This window comes from Triturus cristatus, chromosome 4_1 (genome assembly GCF_964204655.1).
Source record: "Triturus cristatus chromosome 4_1, aTriCri1.1, whole genome shotgun sequence".
Classification (NCBI taxonomy): Eukaryota; Metazoa; Chordata; class Amphibia; order Caudata; family Salamandridae; genus Triturus; species Triturus cristatus.
In genome coordinates, this window is record NC_140585.1 from 1,144,962,122 (window position 1) to 1,144,973,732 (window position 11,611).

General features: G+C 45.9%; 1 protein-coding gene across 1 annotated transcript; it reads right to left on the reverse strand.

The window, feature by feature from the left end:
- Positions 1–266: 266 nt before the first annotated feature.
- On the reverse strand, positions 267–9,689 carry NXNL1 (nucleoredoxin like 1). The gene is made up of 2 exons (XM_085654269.1): positions 8,845–9,689; positions 267–5,853 (listed from the first exon to the last, which is right to left on the reverse strand). Exons 1-2 carry the CDS (start codon positions 9,171–9,173, stop codon positions 5,553–5,555), a joined length of 630 nt encoding a protein of 209 aa, XP_085510395.1. The 5' UTR covers positions 9,174–9,689; the 3' UTR covers positions 267–5,552.
- Positions 9,690–11,611: the final 1,922 nt, after the last annotated feature.

Below are 11,611 nucleotides of genomic sequence, written 5' to 3' on the forward strand. Positions count from 1 at the left end.
TCTTATATCAGTCACAAAGCCACGTCCCCTTCATCTGGTGGCTAAATTGTGCACTGTAAAACCAGGAAACTTGCTTTCAAACACAGTTTGCCTGTTAGACAAAATCTGTTTACTCTAGGCAATTACCTTACTTCACTGTTCCTCCATGTCTTCTATCTTCTAAATTAAGAGTACCTTTAAAAAAAACTCAATTTAGCATGTGCTCTATACAAAAACTTCACATTTTTACATTTTAATAGACTTTATTGTTGCTCCAAATGTTTTGAAAATGCAGTTTTGACTAAACTATGCGTCAAGAAAAGGCAAATTATGCGGCGTAATGCTGAACATTTTGTGATAGAATTACCTCCATTATCTTGACATGTTTACACATGGTAACACTGTCTCTGAAAGATTTCATCTTATTAATACCAACTCAACATCTAAAAACAGCATTAAGCAGCTGAAATATTCATCATTTGCTAAGGGCCTTCCATAGTGCAGGAACACATATCACCATGTTTTAAGTAAATTTTGATCCGTTTAAGGTAGAAACATTTTTTGGGGTCAAAATCTACAGATTATGCAGCAGACAAAGGATAATATAGCAAATGTTGCAAAGCTAATACCACTCAAAAAAAGCATACATTTCATAATTTCAGTGGCCCTGCTGATAGTATCGTCATTGTAGGCATGAATGTTTCAAAGTTTACATTTGGAAACTGTGAATTCTGACAAATGTCAGTCAATAGAGAAATTAATCTTCGTGTTCTTAAGTTAAACGCTTCCAAAGTTAAAGAAATATACTTTTTGAAATATGAGTCTATGGCAAATGATGTATACCACGTAGAGGGCTCAGTTCCTGTTTTGGCGCTTAGAGGCAAAATGGCCCGGCACTTTCTATTAATGTGCTGCGTGCCCACATTTGTATTGTGAATGGATTCCTTTAATCCTTTCTCCCACTCTGGCAGCAACAGTCCATAACAAGAGTGTCTATCGCAGGGGGACCGGTCGCAATTAAAACACGAAGACCCGTGAGCTGATAAATGGTCTTTTGCAGACCTGGGACATACTTTAGATGAGGCCGAGTCTAAGTCTTCAGCCCCTGCCCAGCACCAGCCCACGACAGCTGTCGAGCAGTCTGTGCACTCAACAGTGCGAGCTACTGGAAACAACAGGTGGGGAGGGGGGGGGACTAAAGCCCTTTCATCCTAATGGGCTCGCGCACATGCTTGGTGCTCCACAAAACCGGCACCTCTTTTTTTGGCTGAAGTGGCTTTGCCTCTGGCCCCATATCTTATTTATTTTATTTTATTTATTTATTTTTGGAGTTTTATATAGCGCTGACCTGACCCGGGGGTATCGGAGCGCTTTACAACAGTGTTTCAATAAAAGTTACATAGTAGAGCAGTCTTAAGCATAAAGTTCGGCAGTCCAAGAGTGCTGAGGCTTCTCGAGGTAGTGGTTGAGTCCTGAGATATATATTGTCATATCTTGTCTTCTGATCAACCAACACCAGTTCTACTGTAAATTACAGGCGATATCCTCCACTCGGGCAAGCGCCACTGGTTTTATCGACCTTGGAAGGGTGAAATCCTGCACTAACTTCGTCACGATTCAATCTTGTGACCTACAGGTCACGCACACATCTCCTCGGCAAGTACCAAATTATGAAGACTGGTCGTGGGGCTCTGGGGCTAAAGCCACCGAGCAGAGCGGTGCATCTGTCCCAGGTCCTGCCCGCTGCAGTCTCTGCCTGTCTCTACACAGGATTTTGAGAAAAGAAACCCTGGAATTCCAAGCCTCAAAATGTCCAAGTCCAGAAATCATTGAGTAAAAAATACGACAGTGAATAATTTCGTGAGGTGCAAAGTGCAGCCCTTCTGCTCGCTGTTTTTTTTTTTAAGTCTGATAACTTTAAGATGTGTTAAAATATAGAAGGGGAAAGTCCCACTCAATGATTTATAGAAACCCAGGCTAAGTCCCATTCTGCCATAGAGACATCACATATTTTGCAGCCTACTGCCCTCTTATGGCGAATGAAGGGTACTGCTTAATCTGGTTTAATGTAGCACAGCCGTGGAAGGAAAAGCCCAGGAAAGCTCCGATGGAAAGAAAACGGCAGACAGAAAGTTACACAATACTTCAGAGGCTTCGCATCCAGACTTGTGGTGTAAACTTAGTGCACCGTGAAGAAGGCTTTAAGTTCCATGTTGGGTATTTTTTTCCCTTTGGCTTTTTCTTAATGTATGTATACAACCAATTAAGTGCTTAAATCCACCGTTGCCGTAGCCTATCCACTCTCGCACTAGGGATTGCTCTTGCATTGACCTTAAGTAACTCTAACCATTCTCTCCCAGAGCGAGCATCTCTTTGTTTGGAAGGTCAGGTTTTCAGAGGTCTTGTGGTGGGAATAAGCGCAAGTGCCCAGATTATCCCTGCCGCAGCCACATCACGCAACACCTCCGACAACTCCACTGGCTCCCAGTCAACAAGAGTGTCACTTTCAAGCTACTCGCTCATGCCTACAAATCTCTACACAATGGAGGACCAGCATACCTGAACCACCACCTCACATTCCACGTACCCGCCAGACAACTCCGATCCTGCCAACTCACCCTTGCCTCCACCCCTAGGATCCACAAGGCCAGAACGGGAGGAAGGTTGTTCTCCTACCTCGCTGCCAAGACCTTGAGCACCCTGCCCCTGCATCTCAGGCAATCCGCGTCGCTGACCCAATTCAGGAAGTACCTCAAGCCCTGGCTCTTCGAATGTTTCTCCACCCACAGGTTTGGATTGGGATTAGAAATTGGCACGGGCAAGCTTAAAAAAAGTGGTCCATATTTGCATATTGCCATTCCTCAAAACACTGCTTCAGAGAAGTTTTATAAACACCTGAAAACAAGCAAGGCCACTTCTGCTCAGGCCCCCTGCCCCTGCTCAGTATACACACATTAATTTGCTGGCCCAGCGAGAGAAAGGGAGTGACACCTCTGCTCGTTGATAAAAGGGAGGTAATGGATGCCCATCTGCCTCCAGTAAGGCCACTCAGGGCCCCGCTGGGCCGCTGGCAACATCTGAACACACCAGACACAGCCCAAATCGCCCCCCAAGCTGCCAAAAAAGCAGCCTCAGCTGGAACTTTGATTCCGGCCCCTCGGCCATTGCCCGAGTGCCCGCCTTACCAATCCGACCCTGTCCACCCATTCGGACCAGCAGTCCCCCTCCCGCAGCGCCTTGAGGCCCTCAATCTGGTAAGTAGCCGCGCTCTACAAGTCCCTGATTGATTGATTGATTGAAATGACTGACTGTCCATGATGCGCAGGGTTCTTGTGTAGGGCTGAACTGAGCACCAAACCGCCACATTGCACCCTGCAAGTGAGCATAGCAAGCAAGCCTGAGACTCTCCAGTAGATCAGTTGTGTTTGGGGGGTAGGAGGTGGTGAATAGGTCCCCACACCACAGTGCATGTCATTGCAATAGAAGAAAAGTATGCTACAATCCAAAAAGCAGACTTTTGTTTTGCAGCCGACCAGGAAATTGCATTATGGTCCAGTTCTCACTGAATAACCTCTTGTCATTGGCTGATGTACAAGTGTGTCAAATGTCATTTTCTCCAAAATCTGTCCCCTCCTTCTTGATGGAAAAGGGTTGGGAATATGGCATGTTTTATTCAGAAGTTCCAATGTGACAATAATTACATTTAATCCACAGGTGAAGAAACAAGAGGTGGAGCAAACAGCAAACGCAGCGTCTTGTTTTGGGTTCATAAGCATCCGCAGACCCACTCAATGATGTCTGGGGTTCAGAATGGGGCTCCGACCACGAAACGAATATTGTTCTGTGAATCAAGAGTTACATAGTTGCCAAGGTTTCAGATTGCTATGTGTGACATTTTCATAATTTCAGTGTAATTATGAGTGACATTTCAATGACTATGAGAGACACTTTCCAGCGAGCACATCAAGCAATTTAGACAAGGGAAACATATGAATAATATCAGAAATTACACCCGTTTGAGCAACGAGAAACAAAGAAGTCACTGAACTAAAGTGTGCTAGCAGCAGGCAGTTGAATACTGAGCACAGCAGAGTCAGACTGTGTGAGTGCACAGTTCTCAGACTCAATACACTAAAGGCTGGGGGGGTACAGGCAACGCAGAATGATTGAAGCATTAATGCTATTTCTTAATAGCAGCTATAGCAAGTTAGCTGAACTACTAAAACACAGATACCTTGGCCAGTCTTTGCCCACACTGGGCCCCCTGGATCCTCCTTGCTGCCGGGCAGGGCCGGACTGGGAAACAAAACCGGCCCTGGCAAAGTGCTCGGCCGGCCCCCGGGGGTTGGGGGCGAAGCCACGCTGTTTGCCAGGGCCAGTTTAGGTTGATTTTATTACAGGGCAGATATTGCAGTTATGCTGCAAAAACAGCCCTGTAACAAAAACAGCCCCCCAGGGGCCCAAAACCGGCCCCCACCCTAGCGGCCCACCGGTGAAATGCCCGGTGCCCGCTACGGCCATTCCGGCCGTGCTGCCGGGTGTGGGGCCCCAACATGAATAACAAGGACCTTAGCTGTAATGGTCTCTAAGCTGCAACAGTGGTGGACTTGTTTCTGTCACCTGTGCTCGAGTCTTGCCTGTTCAGTGCTACAGTGTACGTGTCTAGCAGGCTCAGCACTCTGACCCAAGCTCTTAAGAGAGGTGTCGCAGACAGTCGTATTCCTGCAGTCGCAGTGAGCCGAGACTGTGACTGCAAGCCTGGTCAGCCGGCCTGTGCCTTTTGAAGAGAACCGTGGTGCAGTGGTGCCAGCATGGAGGGCAGCAGGTGAGTTGATAGCTAACCCAGGCAAGTGCTAAAAAGCAAATTAGACACTCGGATGGTCAGACACTTACTTGAGAGGAGAGCCACAGGCATTCCAGTTTACGGGCTTACTACCCGCCTCCTCAGAGTATGGCCCAATGACTCCCTCCCTCAGCATGGAAAACGTGCGCCACCCCCTGTATCAGACTCACTCAGGCTCAGCAGCAGGCGCAGCTCAAAGCAGAGCTGCATAGTGGGCTTCAGCGGCCGCTGCAGTCTGTGGGGTTGGGTCGCGGGGTCATCATTAATTTTAATTCACCGCCTCAGGTGGTGCAAGCAGCACTGCCACACAGCCTAGCCAGCCTCCCAAACTTTTAGCTGCAGCAGAAGGACGTGACGTCCCATGGAACCTAATAAAGTCACTGACTGTGTCAAACCTGAGTCAGCTACCTGGTGACATCAGTCAGCTTGAGCCAGATTGTAATGCTACCCAGGGCAGGAATCTCAATTCCTCCTTTGACGCATTGTAGCAGCCCGCAAGTTAGCAGCAACTAGCTCAGCCAGCTCCTAAGCCTGAGGTAGCAGCGCGCAGGCCCCGGCGTGCTGCCACTCCAGCTTTAGAAATAGTCATAGCAGCGCTGTAACGGCCTGACAGCCGAGGCAGGCACTATGCCTATTATGCATGACTTTGCATTTCAGTGCGGTGATGCGTACCACCACACTGAAATTCGTTAGTCTAATGGATGATGTGTGGTACTTGGCAGGGCTGGAGTTAGAAGAACCCCTTGTGGTCATCCTCCTCTTCTTCATGGCCATCGTTCTTCTTCTTCTTCTCCAGTTTGTACTTGGGGCGCCGTAAGCAGTCTGTCAGGCTCCTGTTAACCTTGTCGGTGAAGTAGTCAGGTGTCAGGAAGTCGCGGTCAATGATGTCGGCCACTTCCTGCCAATTCTTGAAGGCGGCTGGGCCCAGACGCTTGATCTCGTCCACGGCATTCCAGGAGATGACCTGTCCGCTGGGCTTCAGGACCACCACAGTGGGGATGGCTTCAACACCAAACGTAGCCTCCAACTCCCTGGAAGATACAGAGAGAAACAAAGCGTTACCAGCCCTCCAGAGAATAGTTTATTGACGTGTTTTAAAACACAGACCAAGCCCAGAGGGTAGTGTCGGACTGGCCTATATGGGAATAAAGCAGTTTCCGAAGGGCAGGTCTAACAATTTAGTGCATGGGCCATTTTTTGCCTGGTTGTGGGCCTGTTTTATAGTCTGCTGGGCCGGGTTTTACTGTTGATTTTCCTAAAATTTAAAAATATGCCCACAGCAAGCTCAAATGCATGTAGTCTCCCACACGTTGCAAAACACGTATAAAGCGAGTCTTTACAAATTAAAAACTGCCCAAGATTTTCCCCAATTTGCACACATGGGCTATATTTTTAGCTATCTAATTCACAAATGGGGCCCACTTTTTTTTTGGAGCCCGGGCCCATTTTCTGTCCTAGTTCGGCCCTGCTCGAGGGAGGCTGTTGTGATAGGTAGGAAACAGGTGTAGTGAAAAAAACATCTTTACAGAGAGCAGATGAATAAAGTGTGATTAAAAAATAAAGCATGAGTGACATTGTAGGACTAGAAGGACGGGTAATTGCAAGAGCAGAGCACGGCCCTCTACAACCGCGGATGATACATTCAAGAATTGGGGTGTGGCAGCATGACAAATGGGCCATGCCCGCATGACAAACAGGGATCCGTAGTCCTTATATGGACAGTGGATTCTAAAGTATTACTGTAGAAGATGTGTCACTATTCTGCATACAAGGACATAGAGTCAGAATTAGCCAAAATGAAATAGAATCTGAATATCTGCAGTTAACAAGGATCAAAAATCAGAAATGAAAAAAGGACAAGGCCTGTGTTACAGCATAAATATGAGCATAACTTGGTTGTATTACAAAGTCAAGAATTTTTTTGATGCATTTCTGGTGTCATGATTGGTGGCTGTGGCCTGCACATCTTTGTGATAGATAATATTGAATTCCATAAAGTACATTTCGACCAATTTTTTATTCCCAACTAACAGGGTTTAATGTCGGATAACAGTGTTTAGGGGTGTGCCTCAGATTTCCAGAGGCAGGCTGACGAAGCACTCAATCAGAACCGTCCAGAGTTTAATTTGTAAAAAACACACAGAGTTTTTCTCAGGAGCACTCTGCTGGCGCTGCTGAAGGCCAGCTTGCCAAATACAAAGGCTGGCTGGTTTTGATTCCACCTCATGACTCTTCCTTCCACCATCATACACTCTCTTTCTCCTTATCTCACACTTGCAGGTCCTTCATCAACCCTGATTTCTCCCTTTGTCAGTTTTTTTCCTATATTTCCCTTCCTTCTTACTTTTCTATCCTTTTCTGCTTTTCTTGGTGAAAGATTGATGTTGAAAAATAAGTCGTAATACTTCAAAGCAAGCATTGGAAAAGCAAATAGGTCTAGCCTTTTGGACCTCCTGGCATTGTGAATGCTTTTTACCAATGTTATGCAGCATTGGCAATAAAAGAAAACAGAAAAAATGCATCTTGATGCTATTGACATCCGTGTAATTTAGTAGACTGATGACTTATGCGCACGCATGCATCATCGTGGGCGTACTCAATGAAACGGGCAACATTTTATTTCGTTTTTTATTTACTGATCTAAGATGGCAGACGTCAGGTCCTGCAGCAAATAAAATACAAAACTGTCAATTGTGCTGAAGCACATTTCATCAAGTTGGTTGGCCCAGCAGCAAATGGGAGTGGCCGGGTCCTCCAAGAAATGTGAAAAAAAAAATGTAAAGGGTCTCGAGGCTGCATGGGAATTGGAGGGGGTTGGGAGAAGCAATGGGCAGTGAGTGGGGGGTTATATAAAAATAAAGAAGGTAGGGAATACTGGATAAAGGAGTAAGGTGTATGCCATCTGTGGAAAAAACAATGCTTCTAAATATAAATATGTTGTTGTTTTGCAGGTGCATTATGGCTCCAGTGGTGCCATAACAAAAAAGACCTGCCACATGCCGCTGGCAAATAGAGGACCTTAATTTAGTCCACCACTGCAGGTCCCGACAAGTTACATACTAATACCGCTTCTTGACACCTTACAATGACAAGCAGATATAGGATGGTGCTAATAGAGTCCATCCTAGCAGATCTCTGCACATTTGTCCTTCCAACCCATGCCAACTTAGGACCATAAACCTTAAATAGAATATCTCAGAATGGACACCCTGGTGAAGTAACCAGCTATGATCCTAAAAACGACCACAAAAGGCCCACAAAGCTACTCGATGCTGTCAGCCTATTGAAAACCATAAACTATGCTCCTCGCCCATACACTTTTAAATTCATCACACCGCTAAGCACTGAATCCTATAGTACAATAACGCACAACATGGAACACCAAGGGTCAAAACAAAAACCACACTTCAAAGCGCGCTTCCCACACAGGTAAGTGCGTCAACGCTCAACATAGGGTAGTAAGCACTATATACATGTTGCAGTACAATATACAGGTGCATTATGGCTTTAGTAGTGCCACTGATTATAACTGTTATGGCTAAACACTTAGGTAAGCTTGATATCACTCATGATGTCAATAGTAACCTCAAGTGCCACATCACCAATTGCATGATCAATAATATCACTGAAATCCGGGGACACACCATAGTTGGTTGAATTTTTCCGTTGCAAGGCATCTGTATGTAGACAGTGGTACTGCACCTTTCGTACTGTATAATTGCTTGCACGCGCTCTCCAAAAATAATTCACATCAAGCCACCATTTGAATATGTTGCTGAATCCAACTACCCAAGTAAATTAAATGAACATCCAGACACATTTCAGTTCTGAATGTAACATACACTAACATGTACAAGTACCCTCGTTCTGAATATAAGGGAATTATTAACACCTCTACGTCATTCGGACAGGTCAAATAGAACCTTTCAACAACTTAAGGGCACGTACATACTTTTAAATAAATCCAACACATGCTGAACAAATATATGCACAATCCCCCACCACCCAACTTGCCCTCATACCGTTTAAACGTATCTTCCTCAAAGGGCACCAGCAGCCATTTTTTTGGCATGTCCCTCAGGAAGTTGTCTTGCTGCTCCTCAGTCTCATCCTCAGACACGTAAACCACCACAACCTGGGAGGCCCGGTTCACGTAGAACTCATCCGTCAGCCGAATGAAGAACTCCTTCAGCACCTTGGCGAAGTCCTGGCATCTCTGGCTCTCCAACGCACCGAAGAACAGCAGTAACACCCGGTTCTCCAGCCTCTGGCTGAGCTCTCGCTCAGTATCCAACTCGTCTTGGCTTGAATTGTTCTGCAGGAGGATCCGGCCCGTGAAAAGCTCAGCCATGGTCCACAAACCTACAAAGTCGAGGCCAGGTATGGGAAATAGAGGCAGAATTAAAGAGCAGTGGCCAAGTCTACAGAGTGGAGGTCAACATAAGGTCTTGGGCGTGAACCGAGTGTGAAACTGCATCACAGATAGACCAAAACCCTTCCAGTAATCGAGCTTTATCTCCAATCCACAGAAGTCCCCACTTGTGATCCATCATTACCCCAGGCTAACACTAGATCTACTTGAAGAATGTCCAAGAGATGCCTCTTCCTCAACATCTTCCAATTTCTCAGCATCAGCCTGTTCCTCCTCAGTATCGACTTACTATTGATTAGTATCGAGATACACCGTGGTGGTACTGGACGGCGCTTCCTCTGTATCTGCCCACTCGTCCCTATCAGCCAACCTCTCCTCAGTATCAGCCGGCTTCTTCCTCCGTTTTAGCAGACTGATCTTCAGTATAGACCAGCACCTCAGTTCCAGCCAGCTTCTCGGTGTTGGCCAAGGACAGAGTAACCCTCCGCTGCATCGAAGCTCAGCGCCTCTTCACGCTTGTGTCCTGTGGGCTGCCCACGCGTGCTCGCTCCCCTGCTAATCCCGCCTCACAGTGATTAATTCCTTCTTGGCCTCTACTGCCTATTAATAGGCCGTCTTTGCTCATGGAGGAGAGGTTTAATCTTCTTAGTGTGTGAAGCTTAACTCCTGTTTGCTTGTGCTGATGAGATCAGGTCCTCCTGCTGTTCTGAGGGCTGAGTGAGAAGAAAGGCTCTGGAAACAACCACTTAAAAGCGCACTGAGACTTCGTTCAAAACTGTATAGCCACTCACTAAGCCCCCCTTCCCCGTCCCGGGACCATCTATTAGGCTCTCTGGTGCTATTCATTTTTTATATCGCAATTCGTTATTAATAGTGGTTGAAGTGGGTGGGATCTATTAGGAACGACGTTCCCAGTCTTTTATAATTTTACTACAAAATTTCCCACACTTATTACTGAAAAACATCCTTTCCAGAACGCATAATGTCGCCCTTCAGGTTCCTCTTGCAGAAAGGGGAGGGAGGGGCTCTCCTGTGCTGTGAAGACAAGGGAGAGGCAGACAGTGAAAGAGAAACAAGTCTTCTTGCCAGGGTGCCTGCCAGTGCTGTCTGAAAGAAATGCAAATGAGTGAAGCTGGTTAATCAGCCAATTTAAAGACTGATTGGGAGCCAGAATAGGGCTTTAACTGCTGGAGTCATTTGAGGCTTCGTGGTGACTATTCTTTTTTGAGAAGTAATGTATGGGTATCAGCTGAGATCTGGGGTGTGTTCAGATGGAAACTCATAAAAAGAGATTTGCGCTAGGTACACTCTGATGATATTACTCATTTTTCATTATATATATTTAACACACTTGTTTTACCTAAAACACTAAATATCTTTGAACATTTTGCAGCAGCCTATCTTATGCTGTATGTAGTATAGTTTTAAAATAATGACTTGCATGTTCACAGTGCTTTAAGTGATACCAAAGGGGATGATGGACGGAGCGTTTGAGCTAATCAAACACTCACCCCCAGTCAACTGATCTGGGTTTAATCCATCATCATTATTTAGCTCACTCCACCACCCCGGTTCAGACATGGCCATATGCAAATCAGTCTGACCCTGTGACTCATGGGAACAGTCCAGCCTGAACTGCCAAGCCATTTCTTCCCTGGACCGGAAACAAGCATCCTGGGACCGGATACCCGGAAACCGGTCCTAGGATGCTTGGTTCCAGTCCAGGGAGGACCTGGCTTGGCAGTTCGGGCTGGACTGTTCCCATGAGGCACAGGGTCAAGACTGATTTGCATATGGCTGGGTTCAAACTGGAATGGCATGGTGAGCAAAAAAACGATGGATTTAGGCCCAGATCTCTGTACTGGGGTGAATGTATGACATTGTTCTGCATTTTGTCCATCAACTGTTGTTTTTGCACAGTGCTTTAAGTCGCAGGATGTGACATCACTACACTATAAATACACATTGCCATTCCCCAATGTGCCAATCAGGATTCAGTTCTGTGACTGATTACACACGCAGACATTTGCAGTGATTGCATTAACCAACTGAGCTTTCATATTGTAACAGAGTGCTTTTCCCATTGATTACTTTAATTTTCGTTGATTTTTAATTTAAAGTTTGTGAGTTAAACTTGATATGAATTTACCTGATGGTGAAAGCCCAACAAAATATTTGCCGCATATGTTGTCCTTTTTTTGGCCATATCTCCCGTCCCACCGACCAAAATCGCTGACCCCTCCCATTGCACTCCGGATCATAGATCCTGTTCTTTTTTTATGCACTTCACCCTCTGATTATTAATCATTTCATGAGTAGCACAGCACAGTATCACGTACACAGATTTTCACAGTGTAACCAAGTTCTGCTCCTTTCTTTCTTTTTTCTGTGGACCATCTTATGCAGCAACTCCTCCA

Coding starts and splice junctions, on each gene's coding strand:
- NXNL1 (XM_085654269.1), bottom strand. CDS start 9,173: ATGGCTGAGCTTTTCACGGGCCGGATCCTCCTGCAGAACAATTCAAGC. Junction 5,854..8,844: donor GAGGAAGATACGTTTAAACG/GTATGAGGGCAA, acceptor TGTATCTTCCAG/GGAGTTGGAGGCTACGTTTG.